We start from the raw sequence: 23,664 nt of genomic DNA, 5'->3' as shown, positions 1-23,664 counted from the left end.
TCCCATTTTTATTCACGAGGCAAGTCAGCATACAGTATAATTGGTGTTTGTTGCTCATGGTTGTGCTCTCTATATGTTATCTTCCACACACTGCGCTCTTCCGTCTTGTTGGTGCGTCTCTGAAGTAATCAAGTAGTTAGGAAATGGATCGCACTCCGTTTTTTCTTCTTTCTTGTTCTTTTCTTTTTATTTAATTTAAACAATGCAGGGACTGATATGACAGACGTTTTGGCTGCACAGAGCCTTCTTCAGTGTGCTCTCTATATGTACATGCAGCAGCAAAAGGTGCAAAAGGCACATTTCGATAATAAACGTTTTTTGATTAAACACAATTTTTGTTGCTACTTCATTTAGTTTTGCACACAGGTTGTCATTGAATGGGTACTGTAATTGTTTTGAAACTATAGCAGACTTTACACGTTTAGCGAAAAAGTGACAAGCATACTACGTGTAAAGGAAGTCCTATAAAAGACGTCTACCATTGCTAACAACTTAAGTATTGGAAAACATACTCAAGCATTAGATGATTGAGCCTATGGCATGGGATCTACTCCATGCTAAAAGCTAACACCAGCAAACCCAAATAATGAATCATTATGAAAAGGGTAAAGCAGCAAGATTAAACCGTGTGTTCATATCTGCTTCATATCACAGGGATTGTCATGCAAACATGATGATAACCATGTCTCTCTCTGCCAATATATAGGCCTACGTACCTGTACTAACTTCTGGAAAACGGTTCAATATGGCCGCTTTGTATGCACTCAGGCTGAACAGCTGATCCCAATTCAGTGGGCTCTCCCCTTGGGTTACAGAGAGGAAGTTATTCATTAGATCCCGGAAGAACTCAAGTTACATGAACATAAACACACACACATACTTCTGTTTATGTATACAATATCACTATTTCACCTCAAACCGCCGAAGGAAAACGAGAAAAAAAGTTTGATTTTGTTTTTAAAAAAATGTAATTCTATTCGATAGTTCATTTGTTTGTGTATTTTTTTTAGCCTTCTGCTCTCTATGCACACTCTACCAGTGTGTGCTCACCATCTGAAGCGAAGGAAAAAGCTGCTGCCCACTATATCCCTTAATGATACGCCGTAAAAATTTTTTACACATGTTTGTCTGCCGTTCACATGAATCAGTCATTATATAAGGCTTTGTAATAGTAATCTGTAGTGTAGTGAAACCAGATACAGAGCCTCAAAAAAAATCAAAGCATTGTATGAAGTAGTCAGAATGGAGTTCACTCAGCGATGCACACAATCTATGCACTGTACAGTATGTGTCCTTAGGCCTAAAAAGTCATTGAGAACAGGAAAAGCAGTATTCAGAAACCATATCAATTTCTTCTTTTCTGATGAGAGAGGTGGTTCATTTCAACAGTGGACTACAGTTTTATTTTCGCTAAATAAAAACCTGTACGTTTTCCAGATACCTGACAGAAACTTGGACAGATATTGACAACAGTATTGAGTGCAGTACTGAGGGTGTGTAGTGTATGCATGCATGCGTGTGTGCGTATGTGCTCCAGCATTCGGCCCTTCTCTCTCATCCCATCGCTGATTTCTCTGCTCTGATAAGCCAGTGGAATGTCTGCCAGCCAGCCAGCCAGCCAGCCAGCCAGCAGTGGTTCTGTCAGCATGCCTGTCTACCCTGGAGGAAGCGAGGTAGCAGGGCCACAGATTAACCCACAGGAGGCAACCGGATTCATGTAGGGATTGAACCGGGAGAAAGGGCTGAAGCCGGTGGAAGTGGTGGTGGTGGTGGTGTTGGGGATGGGGGATGAGTGAGGGTGGAGGTGGGATAAGATGTTGGATGCTGAGTTGTTTTCCCTGCTGTTTGGAGATCAGATGTAAATTCGAATTGGAGAGACATTCCCCCTTCCTGTGGTCTCTCTGTCTCTTTCTGCCTCTCTCTCTCTCTGTCTCTCTCTCTGTCTGTCTCTCTCTCTGTCTGTATCTCTCTGTCTCTCTCTCTCTCTCTCTCTCTCTCTCTCTCTCGCTCTCTTCTGAGTGAGCCTCCTCTTGCACTTCATCCATTCACTCACTCACCCAGGGTTGGGTTTTTAAAGCAGAAAGATGATCCTACCCCCCTCAGCCCTTTTTCCTGCTTGGATTAAGGGGCCTATGATCCAGGAAATACCTCCCCTTGGCTCAAGTAGGGTAACCATGGTGACAGGGCAGTGGAACCTGCTGCTACAGGCCTCCCTGCATGTCTTTAAACAGACCCCCACCGCACCCATACACACCCCCCCCCCCCCACCCCAGCCATACAACCCCCCCCCCCCCCCCCCCCCCCCACACACACACACACGCACACACCATCCCACCTCACCAGGCCTCTCTTGCTACAGGCCTCCCTTTAAACTACTCTCTCTCAACGGGGGCTCTACAGCCCTCAGGGAGTCCTCGGGGGCCTTCAGGAGATTTCTGAGAGGGGGGTGCTGAGTTGTGTGTGTGTGTGTGTGTGTGTGTGTGTGTGTGTGTGTGTGTGTGTGTGTGTGTGTGTGTGTGTGTGTGTGTGTGTGTGTGTGTGTGTGTGTGTGTGTGGGGGGATGTAGTAATTAGTCTATTTCAATTTTTAATACCAAGGGGCACATTCACAAGCTTATAATGAGGTAAAGGGGCCGTTGAGAGGCTACTGATGGCCAAGGCGGTGTTTGTTGAAGAACCACTGCTTTACACAGACCCCCACCTCTCTACAACCCACCACCCCCCCTCCTGCTCCGGGACCCCCCCCCACTGCATTGTCAGAGGCATTTTCTTAAGACAAAGGACAAAGAGGATTGGTTTGTTTGACAATTAGGATGATCTGAAGCAGAATGGCCTGTTTTGGTTTTGAATGAGTACTTCTTCGACAAAAAAAGAAAAGTTTTTTCCATGTTTGGATGTCTGTGGAATCCCAGAGCTTCCTCGGCTTTTGTTGCGGCACCGAGGAGAAGCGAGGAGAGGACTTCCCTTCATTTCAATCTCAAATGCCTCTAATGAAAGGGAGAAGTTAATCTTTAAGCTGTTGCAACATTTCCTATTCGGAGGGCTACAGTTTTGCGCATAGATTAGTTTTTGCATTTTTAACTGAAAGTACGGTACACCTCTGCCCCCAACATGCACACGCGCACACACACAATAATGCGCTCTCGCAAGCACCTGTGCCAAGACACACGCGCACGCACGCACGCACGCACGCACGCACGCACGCACGCACGCACGCACGCACGAACGCACGCACGCACACACACACACACACACACACACACACTTTTGTTGCCAAAATCCAAATCAGTCAGTTTGACTGTTGCGACCCTTCATAAATATCCACCTAATATAACAGAACATAAGTGATTGAAGACAACTCTGTCCTGTCTGACATTATGGTAGCTGTCTGTCTGTCTGTCTGTCTGTCTGTCTGTCTGTCTGTCTGTCTGTCTGTCTGTCTGTCTGTCTGCCTGTGAGAGCTGTCTGCTGTGCTCTGCTCCGGGGATTCTTCTGTCTGTTTTTGCTGGCCAGCGGTGGCTTTTCATTGTCTGCTGAAGAGCTCACATGCAGTTTTATTTGGTGGTGGTTTTCCCCTGTTTTGGGTGTTCCTCACTTCAGCAGCTATTGTCTTTCCACCTCTTGGAAGGAAAACACAAATATCTTTTTTTCTTTTTTTCACCTCAACCTGACCCTTTTTTTACCATTTCCTCAGTCCCCCAAAGCAATTCCCATACAAGCATAGACACAACACAACAACATACTGCATGTCGTTTCTTTCCCCTTTTTATTTAGCTGTCTTCTTGTCCACCTACCAGTCCAGTAGGAGTTGAAAATGACCCTTTTTTACGTTTTCCTCAACCCCCAAAGCAACTGCTATACACGCAACAACAAACACAAACAATGTAATGCATGTCATGTATTCCCCTTGTTTATATCTTTTTTTTCTTTTCCCGTTGCCGTATCCACCACAAGTCCAGTCAGAGGTGAAATTGACCCATTTTTTAAAATCCCTATCCCATCCCTAAAGCAATTCCCACACACACGTTGACAAACAACGTAATGCATGCTGTTTCTTCCCCTTTTTTTTTGTTGTTTTGCTTTTGTCTTGTCCACCGTCTCCAGTCCAGTCGGAGGTGAAAATGGAGCTGTACACGTTGTTCCCTGGGGAGCGTTTAGCGCTGCAGTGCCTCGAGCACCTGGAGGAGACGCAGCATGAGGAGGAGGAGGAGGTACAGGCTGGGGAGAAAGAGGAGAAGGATGAGGAGCAGGAGCAGGAGCAGGAGGAGACGCAGGAGGAGGTCAGGTGGACCAAGCAGGGGGTTCCGCTAGGCGATGGGGAGCGCGTGCGGCTCCGTGAGGGCCAGCTGGAGATCGAGGCGGTGGAGGTGGCCGACGCGGGCCTGTACCGATGCTTTAGCTTCCGCGGCCCGCGCGGGCGCAACCACACCGCCTTTTTCGCCGTTAATGTCACAGGTATGTACACGTGGGTGTAGTTAGTGGTTGTGGTGGTAGTGTGTAGTAGTAAGTTGTAGTGGGTAGTGTGTTTTGTGTGTTGTGTGAGCTCCTGGCCTGCTGCTTTCGCCGTTAACATCACAGGTGTGTTGTGTTATGCGCCGTCACATGGGTGTAGTAGTTCATACAGTAGGGTGTAAGTTGTGTGGATCTGTACAGCTGCTGTCAAAGTAAACGTTACAGGTATTCTATGTTGTAATGATGTGATAGTCCATAGGTAATGATTCATGATCCATTACCTATGGACTTAACTTTTTTGAACCTGCACCCGAAAACCAGTCTTTTTTTTGGATGTGTGTGAGATTTGATTAGGGTAGTGCTGTACCTGTAGTGGTTGAAATCTGTAGTGTGTAGTAGGTTGTGTGTTGCCTTGACCTGTACAGTACTGTTGTTTTCACCGTACCTAGGGCCATGCACCCTCACATGGGTGTAGTAGTGGTAGTAGTTGTGTTTAGACCTGTTGATGGTCTGTAGTATGGTGGAAGCCCTGGACGGTTGGTTATGTGGGTGAAGGATCCACACACCACTTGGGTTTCGCTAGTTTCCAGAATGCCTCAAAGAAGGGAGTTGCTCATGTTTTTGTCAAAAAGTCAAGAAAGAAAGAAATATTACACTTCTCCTTGCTATCTGGTGTACAGTATGTTGTGTATATGCACATGCAGCTTGTGTCTTGTGGAGGAAGGGGTGGCTGCCTGTGTGTGTGTTGTGTATGTTGTGTGTGTCGTGTGTGCGTGTTTGCTAGTAGGCGTGTGTGCAGCATGTATGTTTGTGTGCTTGTGTGTGTCCGTCCATGTGCCTGTGTGTGTATGTGTTCTCCTTACAAGGAAGTAAAGCCTTTGAACAGGGGTCACCACCACTGGCTGTGAGTGCACAAAACCCCTCAAGAGCTTTCCATCCCCTCCCAGCGAGAAGGGAGTGTCATGCCTAGTTACTTATTTCACTTAATGATTCACATTACTGAAATGGTAATTGCCCTGAAATCCATATGCTGGGTAGGGCTTGGGTATTGTTGGAGTCAAAGCATCCCCTCCCAATCCCCATTCGCCATTCCCATCGCAGCCCAACCCAGGGGCCCTGTGTTTGCATAAGACAAGACAAGACAAGACTAGGGGCTGTGGACAGAGAAAGGAAAGGCTGCAAATCATTTCTCCACACTTGTGTCCTTTCCTTTGTCCTCTAACCTCAATGCCGCATTGTCCAGCCTTGGTAAGGTGTTTTTATAGTGGGGATTTAACATTCAAACATTATTTAATATTTAAGGTTTAGTAAATAGTCTAGTATGTGATATAAAAAATAAGCCTGGTCCTACTTGGAAGTGTACATACTGTATATATCCTCCTGTGCCACAAGACTTAATATTAAAGATATATAAGGTATGTGGTCTATTTTGAATGTGAAATAAATGTCCAACATAGCACTGGCATCACCCAGGTTGACAACGAGGAATGAGATCAGAGGACAGAGGAAATGACTTGATTTGCAACCATGATTTGCTCCCTCAGAGAGATACTATGTACCCGGTGACTCCCCAGCAAGACAGACAGACAGACAGACAGGGAAGGGCAGGGTCAGGCCTTCTTCAACCCCCTTCAGGAGTCTTATTTGCTTTTGAGTCGAGCTCACAGTTGGACAGTGTGTGATGTGGGATGAGCAGAATCTTGGAGAGCAGCCCGCACAGTGACTCACTCCTTGTCACTCCTTAGTGTGTGTGTGTGCGTGTGCGTGTGCGTGTGTGTGTGTGTGTGTGCGTGTGTGTGTGTGTGTGTGTGTGTGTGTGTGCGTGCGTGTGCGTGTGTGTGTGTGTGTGTGTGTGTACGTGTGTGTGTATGTGTGTGTGTGTGTGTGTGTGTGTGTGTGTGTGTGTGTGTGTGCGTGTGTGTGTGCGTGCGCACGCGCGAATGCGTGTGTGTGTATGTGTGAACTCTGTCTGGGTCTGACGCAAGTGGACACTGTTCAGGCCCCTGCCTTGTTCAATGTAAGATCTCAGCACAGCTGGGGGGAAAGACAGATGAAATCTTGATGTTTTTCACATTATTATGGGGGCCATTTCTGAAAGCCGTCGTCTTTTTCGTTCTTCTCTTTTCATCTGTTGTGGTTGATTTTCTTTTTCTCGGGAGAGATGTAGTATAGTACACGTCCTTGATGAATCACATGTTTTGTTTTAATATGATGTCTCATCTGAGAATGAACATAGACATTAATGAAGGAATTTTGTAATATGCATTTACAATCAGCGGTGTGTAATGTAGAAGTAGTAGAAGTACATACCGTAGTCGAACATACCGTAGTATTACGCAGTTGTTTCACCAGTTATTCCGCTGTACCTAATGATTACCTAATGAGGGTATTCACTTTTCTTTTACTTCTACTTTATCTGACCAGTAGTCGTTTCACATAGAAGTAAATTCATGATGCAAGCACAACACTAGTGCATGATGTTACTTATGTATATTTGCTACTCCAGTCATTCAACTGTACCTAATGAGGGGTTTTACTTCTCTTTACTCCTACTTTACAACTCTGGGGTGAATTTCTCAAAACCAAAGTAGCTTACTACATTAGCTACTTTGTTGTTTTCAATGCATTTTCCCATTGGCAACTACCGAAGTTGCTAACAGGCTAATAACTTCTCTTTTGAGAAACTCACCCCAGTACTATATGTACAGTATATACAGTATATGCATATATATGTCAGCTGATGGGAAAGAGGATGTTTTGAGTAATGGCTGTATGTGTGTCTTTGTTAACAGCAGCTGATGCAGTGGCCTCCTCTGAAGATGAAGACGACGACGAGTCTTCCTCGGAAGAAGATAAACCATCGAGTAGCCAGAAGCTTCTACGTAAGTCTAAATGGGCAACAGGAAAGCCACTCCCTCATTCTTTGTGGTCATGCAGTCCAATAGTATGCATATTAACCAAGGTGCAGCGTGTTAGTACTAAGTTTACTAGGTAAAGAATCCCTCTAATGACAGCAACAGCGCTTCACAGGTGGAACTATGTGCATTTAGAAGCTACCATATACACTCCCTCCCCATCCCCTACCTCACTTCCTTTCACTTGACCTTGTCCTGTCCTCTTTGTCATTGTCCTCAGTAGGGCTGGGCGGTATACCGTAAAAGAAAACGTGATAACGGTTTTCACCTACACAAGGTTTACTTTTTGATGAGAGAAGGTTTTTTTAAAGATTGTATCCCAAAAAAAATCATTAAAATAGAAATGGAGATTAATTAAAATTCAGGATTCTATCTCATTTTTAAATGTAATTTCAGCCTTTTCTTCAGACACATTGAGATGTAGGGGAAAATCGCCGCTTATGAAAAAAAATCGTGCAGAGAACCGTGGTATTAATTTTCATCAAGAAAGCCGTGATACGCATTTTTTCCAGAACCGCCCAGCCATAGTCCTCAGTGATGTCTGACCTCGCCCCTTTCTTCATTGTCATTGTCCTCAGTGATGTCTGACCTCGCCCCTTTCTTCATTGTCATTGTCCTCAGTGATGTCTGACCTTGATCCATGTCCTTGTCCTTGTCCTCAGCGATGCCTCCGCGGTGGTCCCAGCCTGAGAAGATGGAGAAGAAGCTTCACGCCGTGCCCGCCAGCAAGACGGTGAAGTTCCGTTGCCAGGCCGAGGGCAACCCCACGCCCACCCTGCGCTGGCTGAAGAACGGCAAGGACTTCAAGCGGGAGCAGCGCATCGGGGGCTTTAAGGTGCGTTACCCTCTGTGAAGGGAATCCTTGATCTTTCATTGTCAAGGTTATATTTGTCAAGAGTGGGCCCTGCTGTGGCCAACCGGTAGGGCACTCGCCTGCCATGCGGCTGACCCGGGTTCGATTTCCGGCCCGAGTCCTTTGCCGACCCCTCCCCGTCTCTCTCCCAATTCGCTTCCTGTCCACCTCTCACACTGTCCTATCAATATAAAGTCGAAAAAGACCCCTCCAAAAAATACTGTTACCCTCTGTGAAGGTGATCCTTGCTCTTTCATTGTCAAGTAGTTATATTTGTCAAGAGTGAAGTGAAGCACTGTACAACTTGAACCACATCGCCATCGGTGGCTTTAAGGCTCGTTACTCACAGCTAGTGTCTGTGAGAATGTCGATTCTCGGTCATTCATCTAGGATCGTGTGCAGGGCTCTAAAGTAACATTTTTCATCAGCAGCCAAAATGGCTAGTAGATCTTAATCTTACTAGCCAAACACACACTCACTAATGGGTTAAAGTGGCTATTAAGTTGGTCTGTTCTACCAGCCAAATTGAAATTTCACCAGCATTTGGCCTGTTGGCTGGTGTTAATTTAGAGCCCTGATCCTGTTCGTCAGGAGGGAAATGAAGCGCAGCTTTACTTTGTCAGCTACAAACTGCCACTGGCATTATTATGGTCTCCATGTCTGCGGAACTGCATCAGTTCGAGGCCTTGTACACAATATGCATAATGTGTGGAGCCCTAATCCTTTTCCCTTCTTATTGTAGTATGCGGCTTGATAGGGCCCAGGATGCACATGTACATGCAGTAATTTGAGTAGTCATTCCAATAATCCAATCCAACGCTCATGCAAGTACGCACCACGCACACACATGCAAACACACACATGCACACACACACACAGTTTAATCAAATCACAGTTGTACTGTGTGCGTGCGTGTGTGTGCGTACTATGTGGCGAGAGGGAGGCGGGGAGAGGCCCTTTTACACCCAAAGCTGTGAGTTGAGAAGGCGACACCTCGGCTGCACAATGGGCAGGTGTGAGCGGCTAAATGGGAATGCCCCCGGGGAGAGCCACCTGAGCTGCCCCCCCCCCGACACCCCACCCTACACTAGCCTTTAAAAAAATGTGTGCACACAACAAACACACAGACGCAGGGCTTAGGTTACCGTTATCCTCCACTCGCCAGCTCCTACTAGGAAAGCCATCGCAGGTTATCGTCCATTTGCTGTTCTGAAAGAAAATGAACACTGTGTGTGTGTGTGTGTGTGTGTGTGTTTGTGTGTGTGTGTGTGTGTGTGTGTGTGTGTGTGTGTGTGTGTGTGTGTGTGTATGTGAAAGGGGACAACTTGTTGTACTCGGAGAAATACAACCGGGCGAAAAACAATAGTAGCCTACTAGCTAGCCCTGTCTGTCTCTTGAGTCAATATGCATAGTTGCATCATACAGTGCACATAGCCAAACAGCAACATTCATCAGTGATTTTTTTGTGTGTATGACTTTGGTTTATTACTATGCTACAGCAAAGAGTTACCCCACAATTTCCACTTTCCACTGAAAATTCAAAATAATCCATGGAATGAGTTTGAAATATACTGGTCTGGGCACACCCCCCCCACCCCCACCCAAACACACACACACACACACACACACACACACACACACACACACACACACACACACACACACACACACACACACACACACACACACACACACACACACACACACACACACACACACACACACACACACACACACAGTACACAGTAGACTGTAAACACGCTCTACAGTCTGACACATCTTAACTCAGTCAAAGCATCAATCAAGATGTCTCGATAGAGTTTTTTTGCGTATACGTATATAATATAATACACTCTATAATGTAAATAATTTAAATAATAATATAATGTATCCTCTTGTTCACCTCTCCAGCTGAGGGAGCACATGTGGGTGATCATCATGGACTCGGTGGTGCCCTCAGACAAGGGCAACTACACCTGCGTAGTGGAGAACAAGTACGGCAGCATCAACCACACCTACCAGCTGGACGTCGTGGGTCAGTTCAACTTCCATATCTTCAACTCTGAATGTTTTTGTAACTTTTTGGTGCACATCGTTAGTTGTTTTTACACCAGTTTATTCCACTGTACCTAATGAGTGCGTAATGGAGTTTGAAAGCATAAGGATGTGCTGTATATCTAGTGCACGTGAATACATTGACAATAAAGCTGATTTTGACTTTAAAACTTGTTTCTAACGGTTAACTGTCCTGTTTTAACGGATTTTAACTAATATCTTCCCACTTGCAGAGCGCTCTCCTCACCGGCCCATCCTGTACGCGGGACTGCCAGCTAACCGCACAGCGGTGGTGGGCAGTGACGTCGAGTTTGTGTGTAAGGTCTTCAGTGACCCTCAGCCTCACATCCAGTGGCTGAAGCACATTGAAGTCAATGGGAGTAGCGTTGGGTCCGACGGCCATCCATATGTGCGCATCCTTAAGGTAAGACATGCTCGAACTCTTGTTTTTCCTGTCTTCATTGTTTCCTTGAAAGACAATTGTGTTTCATTTGAAAATCAGATCATCAGATCAATAAGATTGCAAAACCTCATTGAGCATACATTGTTACAGTAAGTGAATGACTTGGTTACTGAGTTTATGTGTATGCATCAGCCAAATACTGAAGTACAAGAAGCAGAAATTATAATGTAAATATCATATTGCATTGTTAAGCCTCTGACATCAAAATGATGAAAGTTATAGCGTAGAGATAACGTACCAATGTAATATTGATTCAAGGGTCAAGATTTTATTTGTCACATTGCATCTAATACGTAATGTATCTCTTTTTTGAAGTCGTGGGGATAAACGGCCTCCTGTTTGACAGCTGCTTGCTTTTTGTTTTGTTGGTTCCCCCAGCACTCGGGGGTCAATAGCTCGGACACGCAGGTGCTGACCCTCTACAATATCACTGAGGAGGAGGGTGGCGAGTATATATGCAAAGTGTCCAATTATATAGGAGAGGCAAATCAGTCAGCCTGGCTAACTGTCCTCAAGCACGAGGCGCAAGGTAACGAGAAAAAAAAACGAAAACAAACCTCTCCAATGGGCCGTCGTGGATGAAATAGACTACGCTGTAAGGCTATGGAAGAGCATGGGTGTTTTTCTCCTCTTGCGTTTCTTGGTTCCGGGTTCTAATACAGAGGTTTCTTAACTCTGACCAAGCCATGGAACCTCCCAGCAGACCTTGCCTTCCAAAAGAAGGGTTCTCAAGCAGAACCTTCTGAAACGGTCTAGGTTTCTGCTGATGGAACGTTCCATGTAGCCCATCTCTTTGGCCCGCTGTGCATGGAGATGGATAGGGTTTATGGGGTTTTTGGTGTGCCTTTTTTCTCCTTCTGATGTGGCATTGCAAATGGGTTATTCTTATTAGCTTTTTTTCTTGTTTTTATTTCTGGTGGTGAAGGTGCTTCATCTGCTCTTGCCGTTGTAAGGCACTTTGGTCCCCTCAGGGTTGACTGGAGGTGACTGAGGGGATCACACCTGAGAAAGAGAAAGGGAGGGTGGGTAAGGTGGATCTTCTAAATCTTCTTGAAGTAAGATCTTCACCACACCCTCCCTCCCTTCCCTGATTTCTCTCCCCCACCCCGAAAAACGACCCCTTTCTCCAGCATTGGTCTTCAAAGGGCTTGCCTCCCTCAGGCCCTTTGTGGCTCTCCTTCCTTTTTTCCTCCCTCTTTTCCTGACGGTGTGGGTGTGCGGGGGTGTTCTGCCTCTGTTGTGTATGTTCTCTTTACAGGCCGCAGGTCTGAACACCACGGACAAGGAGATGGAGGTTCTGGTGCTGAAGAACGTCAGCTTTGAGGACGCTGGGCAGTATACTTGCTTGGCGGGCAATTCTATTGGGCTCTCGCATCACTCTGCATGGTTGACTGTTGTCAAAGGTATCGGTGCTTTCCTGTCCTAGTCTTGGTCTCTCTTGGTTTCCTCAGGTTTTTCTCCCTTTTCTTTGGTTTGGTGTGCTTTTCTTTCTGATATTTCCTCAATCTATTATGGTTGTTAAGACACTTGTGTTATACTAGAGACCCCAGTTTTCTGCAAGTTCTATGAAGCCAAATACAAACAGCATGGATTTGGTATGATTGAGTTCCTCTGTCTGTGACATATGTAATGACAGGCAAATCACAGAACATGAAATGTGAACCACTAAATGTATACGGTCTCGCCGACAATTATGGTTAGTCCACAATACAATGCATGTCACATAAAAAGTCACATAAAAGGTCATTCATCTTGTCCATGAATAGACTGGGGCCAGTACACTAGCACATCTGTCTTACAATCGCCTTTTTTTTACTTGCTTTTCTCTTTCACTTTCTGTAAACACATCCACTGCTTGCCAATAGCAATTCAAATGTATTTACCCCACAAACAAATGTAAAACAACTGCAACAAGAAAACATATCTTAGTACTAACAGTTGAATGGTTGCATTTTTAATTTCTTTGGCAATGCAGCTGAACGGTTTGCCTATCATTTTCTATGGGATTGATGGCAAGACTTCCTGTGAAATATGCCATCAGTACACCTGGTGTTGGAGCTGGTCATGTGCATGAGTGGTGTCTACCATAGACATCTGTATATGATATATACCATAGATATCTATATACAACATCTATCTTGCCATACTCTTTGGTGATCCACTTATGCACACAACGTAATGATCATGCTAGCTGCTATCTATCTTTCCAAGCACAAGCAAGAACACTTGTGTCCTCTTTAGTAACATGTAAAATTATATATTTTTAGTAATGTGTTGCTACTAAATGCAATGCTTGTATCACGTGTAATGTCTCAACTGTGACTCAAAATATGTACATGTATGAGCGTGTGTGTTTGTGTGAGTGCGTGTGTGCCTGTCACCCATGTGACAGAGGCTCTGATTGACCTAAAGGCCTCTCTTTATTGCAACCTCTGCACAACACACCTACCGCAAGCTCCCGAAAAACACACTCTCTCTCTCTGTAGACCTGTGTGTTTGATGTAAAAAAGAGAAAGAAACCAAGAATGAAGGCATGCGCTTGTAGGACTGTGCCATTGTGGGATAGCAGGGCCGGTTCTAGTCAATGTGGTGCCCTAGGCGAACATCCCTGTTTCGGTTTTGTGGAATTATAAATTGGCATCTGTAAACATAGTGTCACACATATGATTGAGCACAGCTGATCCAGTACCGACATGTGCAGATCCCCATGAACAATAATTGAAGGGTTCAGATGCAAAACCCCCTAAGTGCCTTTTCAGAAAATAATCTTAATTCATTTTTATTTAATACAAAGCTATCAAAATGGCATATTTTTTATTTTATTTATGTAATATAACTATTTATATGTATTATCAAGTACATGAATGTAAACCAAACCAACAACGGGGCTCTCTAAAAATATAGAAGTGCAGGTCTTCGGAAATGGAGTTAGGGGGTTTTGCATCTGAACTCTTCAATTGTTTCTGTGAAGTTATATGCTATATTTCACTTAACATTCTAATTCTGTGGGACTTGGCGCCCCCAAGGCATTTGGTGCCCTAGTCGACCGCCTTGTCTACCTATGCCTATTGACTTCCCTGTGGGCTAGCTGGCCCTGGGTGTTTTGGCGCACACGGGCCCATTTCAGGCTTGTGCGGGCCGCTCGGAGCGGCTGCAGCCTCACACCGTCGGAGAATGTGGGACGAAATCCTACGCCACAAAGGCGCCATTATGGGGGCCACAATAGGAGTTTGTGCTGCCTGCTCGGTGCCAATAGTGTCAAATGCACTGGTTGAAAATAAAGCAGGGGCCCTTGTTACTGTGTGTGTGTGTGTGTGTGTGTGTGTGTGTGTGTGTGTGTGTGTGTGTGTGTGTGTGTGTGTGTGTGTGTGTGTGTGTGTGTGTGTGTGTGTGTGCTTGCGTGTGTGTGTGCGTGTATGTGAGTGTACTGTAAATGTGTGTGTGTGTGTGTGTGTGTGTGTGTGTGTGTGTGTGTGTGTGTGTGTGTGTGTGTGTGTGTGTGTGTGTGTGTGTGTGTGTGTGTGTGTGTGTGCACTTCCGATGAATGGGTGGTAGCTGAATGGTTGACACGACGATCTAAATAAACCCGGAGCTTCTCCCACCCAGCGTAAACAGATATATGACACACACACACACACGCACGCACGCACGCACGCACGCGCGCACGCACGCACGCACGCACGCACGCACGCACACACACACACACACACACACACACACACACACACACACACACACATACATACAACCACAGACAGATGGTGGATTTCGTAAAAAAAAATTGACCTATAATAAAAAATACAGGATCTGCATGAAGATTATGACCTCCTTGATCCCTACCACCTCCCTCGTCTTTTCCCCACCTAGGTATGCTGCCCACGGACGTGCCCAACCAGACGTACCTGGAGGTGCTGATCTACTGCGTGGGCTTCTTCCTGATCTCCATCATGGCCGGGGTGGCCACCATCGTCAAGATCCGCAGCTCCTCCAAGAAGAGCGAGTTCAACGGCCAGCTAGCCGTGCACAAGCTGGCCAAGAGCATCCCCCTACGCAAGCAGGTAACAGAAAGTAGATAAGGGGTTTGAAAAGCTATTTTCTACTCACCCAGCACCAGAGATGGCCAACCTGGATTTAGAACTTTATTTTAGGGATACATCTATTAGCACTAATACATACAATGTCAGTATATAAGTAACTTGTAAGGCATGTACAAAGCAAAATCAAACATTTGTGAGGCATGTATTCGCAAATGTCTTGTTCATGCACAATAAGGGATTTATTACCAATTTAATCTTAGTAAGGACCTAGTAGGTCTGAGCATTTGCTTAGTATATGCCTTACAAGTTACTTATGCAGTCATTAACATTGTATGTATTAGTGCTTATAGATGTATCCCTAAAATAAAGTGTTACCATAACTTTGAATAGTATATGTTAGATCATTTGGAATATACGCAGATATACGTATCTCTGATATACGTATGTCACTGGATTGTTGCTTCTGAATGCAGGTTACCCATCACTGTTTACCCAGCTATACTACTTCACAAGCTCTGGCTGTCATTACACTTATAGGTTTTAAAATGCTACACTACACAAATACAAAATGCACAAATACTACCGTATGCTAAAGCAAGGCCTTTAGCCTGAAGACCCCTTATCGCAAGTTTGTTTTGGCAAAATGGCATGCTCACGTTGCGCTTTAATGACACAGTCCTGCCGTCATGATGTGGTAAAGAATGTTTCAAGTGAAGCAGCAAAGTTTTTTTAGCAGAACAGCATGCACTGAGAGGCAACAGCAGTGTGATGTGCAAAACAGTAAGCATTCAGCTGCACGCTACCTCTACTTCTTCTTCTTCTTCTTCTTCTTCTTCTTCTTCTTCTTCTTCTTCTTCTTCTTCTTCTTCTTCTTCTTCTTCTTCTTCTTCTTCTTCTTCCTCCTCTTCTTCTTCTTCTTCTTCTTCTTCTTCTTCTTCTTCTTCTTCTACCCACGCTGGCTCTCCTTCATCTTGTGTTTACCAGTGTCTAGTGAGGCTGAGCCTGTGACTAACCTGGCCCCTCCTTACCTTGTCTGCAGGTGTCAGTGGACTCCAGCTCGTCTCTGGGCTCGGGGGCTATGCTGGTGCGGCCCCTGCGGCTCTCCTCCAGCGGATCTCACCTGCTGCCTGGTGTGAGCGAGTACGAGCTTCCCCAGGATCCTCGCTGGGAGTTCTCCAGGGACAGGTAAGCTAGACAGACAAGCCTGACTATTCGGCCTTTACATGGCTCGATGAGCACTGTAGTTTGAATTATGTTATTTTAAACCCTGTAGTACCCTGTCAACTCAAAAGTCTAAAATAGCATTGAAGTTACAGCTGGCCCCTGTGTGCCTTCCATTACCGCAGAGATACACCAGCGGCGACGCGATTCAAGCGACAGCAAGCGATACGAGCGAATGAGGAGACAAGAGTATGTCCGTACAGGCAGAAGGCAAAGCATTCAAGCATTCCCATTGGCTGTGGTCACTGACCTCTATACAGTCATTGGCTGTCGCGGCTTGTCGCCGAACCGCGTCATAGAAAGTTGAAAAGATTTCAACTTCAAATTGTCGCGCTCGTCGCGCAAATCGCTCTAGTCTCCAGAATCGCTTTTGTCTCTAGACTCAATACAAAGTCAATTACTTCCGTCGCTCGACTCGCTCAGATCGCCGCTGGTGTATTTCTGCGGTTATGCAACGTATGCAGTTAAGGGGGAACATGTGGGGTACCAATGTACTTAACGCTAAATTTAAAATCTGGCGCCTTCTGTAAAAGATGGTCCCCAATTATAAACGGGTATTTCACACACTTGTTACTTCTGTGAGGTAAGGTGAAGGGGAATGAATGGACCATCTCTGACACATGCTTATTGTTCTTTTTCGTTTTTCGGTTGTTGCCCCCACAGGCTGGTTCTTGGGAAGCCCCTGGGAGAAGGCTGCTTTGGGCAAGTGGTTATGGCAGAGGCCATGGGAATGGACAAGGAGAAGCCCAACCGTGTCACCAAAGTGGCTGTCAAAATGCTGAAACGTGAGTTGCATTGTGTGTAATATAAGGGGATTTGATGTCGGCTTTAGTGCTGTTGTTTTTATCCCCAGACTATTGTTACTACGTGGCATTGTATGGCTGTGAAAATCATTGAATCTGTCTGTGGGAATGTGAGATTATTTTTTATATTGCGCCATGAACATGTAAAGTAAAGAATGCCGTTCAGCCATGCCATGGAATAAGTGGGGTTCAGGGGTCCTTATTAGCACAACCACGCTTAGACAAGTAGTAATTATATGAAGCTTACTGCATGATATACTGTATGTCCTTTAGTGTATCATTGGCTGGGCTCTAAATTCACTTTTTTTTCATCACCAGCCAAAATGGCTAGTAGATGTTAATCTTACTTGCCAAACACTCACCAATGACACAAAGTGGCTAGTAAGTGGTGTTTTCTACCTGCCAAACTGAAATTTCAGTGGTTGGCTGGTTGGCTGGTGTTAATATTAGAGCCCTGATCATTGATATTACAGTGTTATCGTTAGATATGGATTTGAAGATAAAAGATAACATAAAAACACAACACAATACTGTCTTTTGCAGCTGATGCCACAGAAAAGGACCTGTCAGACCTCATCTCGGAGATGGAGATGATGAAGACCATTGGCAAACACAAAAACATCATCAACCTCCTGGGAGCCTGCACGCAGGACGGTAAGCAACGTGTGAAAGCCACAACCTGGATTTACTATATACGAATTGGATAGATGGATATATGGATAGATTCATACTGTTTACCCTGGATGCTGTATTGACCCTGCTCTATGTTGTATTTCAACACAACGTCCTGGACCTGAAAGGCCGTGTACAGCAAGCTAAAGGAATGTTCCAGGAAGAGTCTTGCAATCGTCAAAAAAACATTGTTCCGCTTCGTAGGATGTTGCTTGACTTAGGAAGTCAAGTAGCGGTAATGATGTAATGAACTGCACATCGATAAGCTCCCTTTAATCTGCGTGTTAAAGTGTGAGTCTGAGGAAGGGCCATCATACTTTAATAAATGGCTTAGGAGGAAGGGAGCTTATTGGTGTGCCGTTCATCATGACCTCTGCTTGAACTAACGTCTTGATCCTGCACCCGTTTTTAACTCGGTATTTGCGTGTTACTTGACAATGGCTACATTTACATGACGTTTTAAATTCCGAATTAATAATTCCGAATTCAATAGTTCCGTCGAGTTTACTTTGATCTTTCATTTAATTCTGAAATCAAGAAGTGTTAACGTAACGTTTTCAAAGCGCAATTAAGCTTTATTCAGAATTAAATGGAGTTAATTCTGAATTAAATGTCTCATGTAAACGTAGCCTATGTGACATAGGAGATCAACCTTTGCTTTAATTGTTCCCCTGCAGGCCCTCTGTACGTGATAGTGGAGTACGCCTCCAAAGGGAACCTCAGGGAGTACCTGCGTGCCCGTAGACCTCCCGGCATGGAGTACTGCTACAACCCTGACCAGGCCCCTTCAGAGAGCATGTGCATCAAAGACCTCGTCTCCTGTGCCTACCAGGTGGCCCGTGGCATGGAGTACTTGGCATCTAAAAAGGTAAAGAAGGGTTGAGATTCTTCTCTGAAAAGGGACCTGTTCATTGGTTTGGTTTGGTTTTGTTAGCAGAAATGTAAAACATCTCTTTTATGATCACACTTGCCAATCTTTCCAGGTACATTTTTTTTGCATATTTGAAGCAAAAGATAACTAATGACTTTATTTCCAATAATCTTTCAATCTGTAGTGGTTACAAAAGTACTAAACTGTTGGTGTATGTGTGCATTAGTGCATCCACAGAGATCTGGCTGCCCGGAACGTGCTGGTGACAGAAGACAATGTGATGAAGATCGCTGACTTCGGCCTGGCCAGAGACATCCACCACATAGATTACTACAAGAAGACAACAAATGTGAGCATTGGCGATAGACGGCCATTTCGCCATTTTTAAATCTATTCGCAGATCAAAAACATCTCTTTGTTTGCGGGAGGAAAATAGCCGTTAACGTTGACAATCGTTTTGCTTGAAAGTGGTTGTTTGTTTGACGTTGCATATCCTTTTGGGTCATTCATTGGGATGTATTGGGTCGTTCATTGGACGCTGGTGTATTGATGCGACTGGAAACTTACTGTGACTTCTGCCCACTTTGTAGGGCCGATTGCCTGTGAAATGGATGGCACCCGAAGCTCTGTTCGACCGGATCTACACCCACCAGAGTGATGTGTGAGTCATCGCTAATGCTAAAACACAGGGTAGCCGACAGGGGGGAGGGTCAAAGGGGTCAGTTGTCCTGAGCCCAGGGAAAGAAGGGGCCCGGAATTGGGTCCTCATTACATTGTATATATAGGGTGGAGTTGTGGGGGTGGCTTTGCCTTTCAGGTGACTTTGTCCTGGGCCCAAGGAAAACTGTCAGTGGCCCTTCTAAAATCCCCCCAGTGATTTAATAAACGCCTCCCGGGGCTTTGTTTACCAAGCTGGTCAGATGCCAAAAAGCTGCCAGTGACAGCTACCGAAAGTATTTATTTTACTGACAACTTTATGACTCCTTCCGCGACTATAGTAAATCTCTGACTGGAAAGTGCATCCTAAATTATTCTCAAGTCATGAGTCTAGCCACCTTAATCTTTTGGTGGATAGACCTGTCATATTAATATAAATTGTTATCCAATATTCTTTCCAATATGTTGTAAATAATACGCTCTCATAAATGATTTGGGTGATTTGTCCTATCACTTACCCACTTGTTCAAAAGAAAAAAGTTAAGCACACACTTGATTCATTTTCTGAGCAAACGGGATGACGCTGTAGAGGTGAAACGTGTTGTTCGCTCTAATAACAAATTAACCAAGTCAAGCAAGTGTGCGCTAAACCTTTTTCTTCTGAATGATTGTTTAGCATTCCTGTCCATGCATTCTTGAATGTGTGCATTGAACTGCTTGTTTTGACTGTGTCAGGTGGTCCTTTGGGGTGCTGCTTTGGGAGATCTTCACGTTGGGAGGGTCTCCGTATCCTGGGGTGCCTGTAGAAGAGCTCTTCAAGCTGCTGAAGGAGGGCCATCGCATGGACAGGCCGTCCGCCTGCACTCAGGAGCTGTGAGTATCTCAACATGGCATCGCATGCATACTTAACCCATTTGAGTCTGGAGACACATATACGCTGCATTCAGGCTCTTGAGATTTGAGGGGTTTTTTATTCAAAATGTGGGTATGTTAGAGCTGAATGAACACATTCTAATGCAAAATAAATGCAATTTATTTCTTGCTTGTATCATGTACTTCGGGGGCTGAGATATTTAGGATTTAATTGGCAGAGGGCACCCTTTTCCAAAAAGGGCTTAGGCTAAAATGAGTTAAACCACTCTCATACTATATGTCTCATGTACTGTATCATTGGCATTCATTTGCTTTGCTTTGTAGCCAATTAATAAGTATCTCAACTAAACAATCCTGTACTATTTCACTTAATTCATTTCAAAAGCGTGTACGTTTGCACATGCAGTGTTATGTTGCCGTTGACATTGTCATGTTATGTATGTACATATGTGTTATATTGTCATGTCTTGAAGAGAATTAGTGAACACTGGGGTGGCAGGGACACTCAGGGAGCACTTTCAACTCCCATTCTACACCTACACATGTTTTCCAATAAATCTCAAGTTAATTTCGTTTTTGTGTATTTGATCTGGTCAAATATTTTCTGTTTGCTTGTTGTTTATTTGTTCCTGGCTATACCGGGGAGATGTTTGTGTTCCCCTGTAGTGTCTGTTGTACACCCATCTTTACTTAAGGCTCCCAAGAAGAAAGAGTGAGCTTGTTCTCAGTCTGCTTGGTTTTCATTATGGAATAAACGAGGACTTTCTTCTGCTCTCTCTCTCTCTCTCTCTCTCTCTCTCTCTCTCTCCCCTCAGGTACCTAATGATGAAAGACTGCTGGCACGCTGTTCCCACTTACAGGCCCACGTTCAAGCAGCTCGTGGAGGACCTTGACCGCATCCTGTCCATGACATCCAACCAGGTGAGTGTGAGCATGAGCGTTGCTCCGGCTCCGGCTGACTTACGCACACAAGTTTGTAGATATTGGCTCAGGTGTCATGGCTGTTGGCATCCACGCTGCAGATCTTGGCCCTGACTTACGGGACTTACTGGAATCGGCTCGATGCGAAAACACAGTAGCCGCCATAAATATAATAAAAAATGCTGACGACGCCATATGGTCCACCTACATCTGGCAACGTGAGATTGTATATGCAAGGATAGGAAGGCAGGATTGTTTTTTCTCTCCCGTTGCTTCGTGTTTGTGTGGTTGTTTTAGCCCCAGTGGCAGTTTGTATTTCACACCGTCTCACTCGAGCAAAATGCTGCGGTTGTTTGTGCCTGTTTGCTTTACGTAGGAGTACCTGGACCTCTCGGAGCCGCTGGATCCGTACTCCCAGGTCGTCTTGGACACCCGCAGTTCCACATGTTCCTCGGAGGCGGACTCAGTGTTCTCCCAGGACGCCGCGGCAACGGAACCCTGCCTTCCGCAGGCTCCGCACTCCGCAGCACAGAGCGGTAGCAGCCGGGCCTTCAGGAAGCACTGAGGGCACCTCTGAAAATGCCGTCGGAATTTTCCATTCCGCTCCCAGGTTTCACGTTAATCTCCGGCCGGCAAAGGCCTGCGTCCTTTTCCCCCCTAAGCCCACAAAGTCAGAGAGAGATGGAGAGAGAGAGAGAAAGAGAGAGAGAGAGAGAGAGAGAGACAGAGAGAGAGAGAGAGAGAGAGAGAGAGACAGAGAGAGAGACAGAGAGAGACAGAGAAAGTGAAAGAGAGAGCCAGAGAGAAAGAGAGACAGTTCTTAAAGCCTGGCATTTGATACAGAGGAAAGACTCTTGGCTTACTGTATGAACACGGCTTTGTAGGGGACAAGCTGCAGCCGACATTTTGAAAAGACAAAACTTGTGAGTAGAGTTTTGCCCACTGGCTGTCTCTCACTTGAGAGTGTCTCTCTCTCTTTCTCTCTCTCCCTCTCTCTCTCTCTCTCTCTCTCTCTCTCTCTCTCTCTCTCTCTCTCTGTCTCTGTAGAATATTCAAATAATAAATACCTCGTCCGCCCCAAACAACAACTTCCACCATGACAACAAGGGTGCACACACATCTGACCGCTCTCAGGCCTTCGTAAAGGACAATTGGCCAATGTCAAACTCAGCTGTGTGAGGAATGACTGACGGATGGTGACTTAGTGATGGGATGAGCAGCTGGCTTTCTTGGCTGGACTGTCGCACAGCAAAGCAAGGAGGAGCCAAGCCAAGGCCTGCAGGCCGGGAGAGAAAAAGAGAGAGAGAGAGAGACACTTCAGATTCAGCTGACAAGGCTGCCTTGGCCTGCCTTCGGAACTAGGTTTATGAGCAGCTGACCAGTCTGATTGTGCAACTAGACTTCATTTTGGAGCTTGGGAGAGTCAAACTCCAAAAGGAAGTCCGGTTGCTCAAGATTGTCAGTGCGTTGGCTACCATGGCTGACCTGGATAACTGAGAATCTTCACAGACATGCCTTGCCTTCTCATTCTAAACACATGCGATGTTTTGCTTATCCAGAAGGACACTTGATTTTGTTTAAGTAGGGGCTGACATGGAGGATTTTGAAGGCACTAGTAATGGGACAATAATTAGAAAGAAATGAACTTTCATGGCTCACGGAAATGGAGCAGAATATTGTTCTTCTCAAATTCCAGGCATTTCCCCTCGGCCCTCTGAGAAAGGGAAAGACCACCCTACCTTTTATAAAGAGTAACTCTATGCTGTTTCTTTTTTTTTTCTTAATCCTTGAGACCAAATCTCAAAAAAGACTGCATATCAAATACATTACGCAACAGCCTCTCTGGCTGTCTTTGTAAATACCGTTATATTGTACAAATATTATTATTATTATTATTATTATTATAAATGTATTTACACTATTGTTTTCTTTTTAATTATTTTTGTATGAGGTCCCTCATTTCTAACAATGTCAACGAAATATTAAAAAAATAATAAAGTCTTTAATGGAGTGCTAGTTGAGCTAAAGGGTTTCATGAGAGAATAAGCTAATGATGATGCTATCCAGGCCAGTTTGTATTAATAGGTGTTGAGCTCTTGATTCCTTGTGATATCTTAAGCATATAATGATAATAATAACAAGGACGACGACAACAACAATAATACTTTGTGCAGAGATGATCCTGTGCCAATAATGTCAAATAAACCACAATTGTTTTCAGGTCATTGCCATGTCGACAGATTGAATCATGGGCATGTACATTGCTAAAAGATCTTTATTCCATAATGTGTATGTATTATTGTAAACATACCAAGTGCTTAAGATTCGATTCATTTCTAAACTTTGCTGGTAATGGTACATATGTATGTAACTTTGCAATGTCCTAGAGCTTTGTGATACTTAGCCCAAATTAAAGAACATTTTAAAGATGTATCAAAATCTTGTTCCCTCTCGTAGTATGCATGAACTGACAGTTGGTGTTGACAATCATTCAAAAGCATTGCTTTCGCACTCCCAAGTAATGAACATCTCAACCATTTGTCCGGGTTTACAGCCTTATAATTAAGCTGCTAGAACAATTATGAACTGGACGATGCTACATGAGTGATGGACAATGACAATTGTTGTATTGACATCAATGAGAACTGATTTTTGATATATTAATATATCATACTGCTTACTGTCACTTGCAGTAGGCCTACATACAACTGGAATTCAACCAACCATGACAGGAAAAAAACACCTCTATTAAAGCAATATTAGTAACACACCTGAAAATGGACTTTGCCCTCTCCAGTGTGTTTGTCTTGCTCCTCCACGAGGTGTTTATCTTGGGTGGATGAGCTGTGTAACAGCAGCAGCAGGAGCTCCA

The 23,664-nt window shown here is 44.8% G+C and overlaps 1 protein-coding gene across 4 annotated transcripts in view; it reads left to right on the top strand.

The window, feature by feature from the left end:
• Window positions 1-23,664, top strand: part of fgfr1b (fibroblast growth factor receptor 1b) — a 41,786-nt gene that overhangs the window by 18,091 nt on the left and 31 nt on the right. Inside the window, exons 3-18 of one of the 4 annotated variants that reach the window (XM_063210045.1) lie at window positions 4,104-4,454; window positions 7,247-7,333; window positions 8,029-8,201; window positions 10,131-10,254; window positions 10,508-10,698; window positions 11,116-11,266; window positions 14,605-14,795; window positions 15,814-15,959; window positions 16,659-16,780; window positions 17,342-17,452; window positions 18,148-18,338; window positions 18,568-18,690; window positions 18,932-19,002; window positions 19,734-19,871; window positions 20,687-20,792; window positions 21,169-23,664. The exon at window positions 21,169-23,664 is cut by the window's right edge and continues 31 nt beyond it. In XM_063210045.1, the coding sequence (XP_063066115.1) occupies window positions 4,104-4,454; window positions 7,247-7,333; window positions 8,029-8,201; window positions 10,131-10,254; window positions 10,508-10,698; window positions 11,116-11,266; window positions 14,605-14,795; window positions 15,814-15,959; window positions 16,659-16,780; window positions 17,342-17,452; window positions 18,148-18,338; window positions 18,568-18,690; window positions 18,932-19,002; window positions 19,734-19,871; window positions 20,687-20,792; window positions 21,169-21,357 (2,465 nt within the window). In that variant the 3' untranslated portion in view covers window positions 21,358-23,664. Of the gene's footprint in view, window positions 1-4,103; window positions 4,455-7,243; window positions 7,334-8,028; window positions 8,202-10,130; window positions 10,255-10,507; window positions 10,699-11,115; window positions 11,267-11,995; window positions 12,141-14,604; window positions 14,796-15,813; window positions 15,960-16,658; window positions 16,781-17,341; window positions 17,453-18,147; window positions 18,339-18,567; window positions 18,691-18,931; window positions 19,003-19,733; window positions 19,872-20,686; window positions 20,793-21,168 lie in introns of all 4 variants that reach the window. The other 3 variants (XM_063210043.1, XM_063210047.1, XM_063210046.1) reach the window with 3 other exon arrangements.

This window comes from Engraulis encrasicolus, chromosome 11, assembly GCF_034702125.1.
Source record: "Engraulis encrasicolus isolate BLACKSEA-1 chromosome 11, IST_EnEncr_1.0, whole genome shotgun sequence".
Classification (NCBI taxonomy): Eukaryota; Metazoa; Chordata; class Actinopteri; order Clupeiformes; family Engraulidae; genus Engraulis; species Engraulis encrasicolus.
Note: the sequence above shows the minus strand (reverse complement) of the source record. Positions and strands in the feature narration are given on the sequence as shown.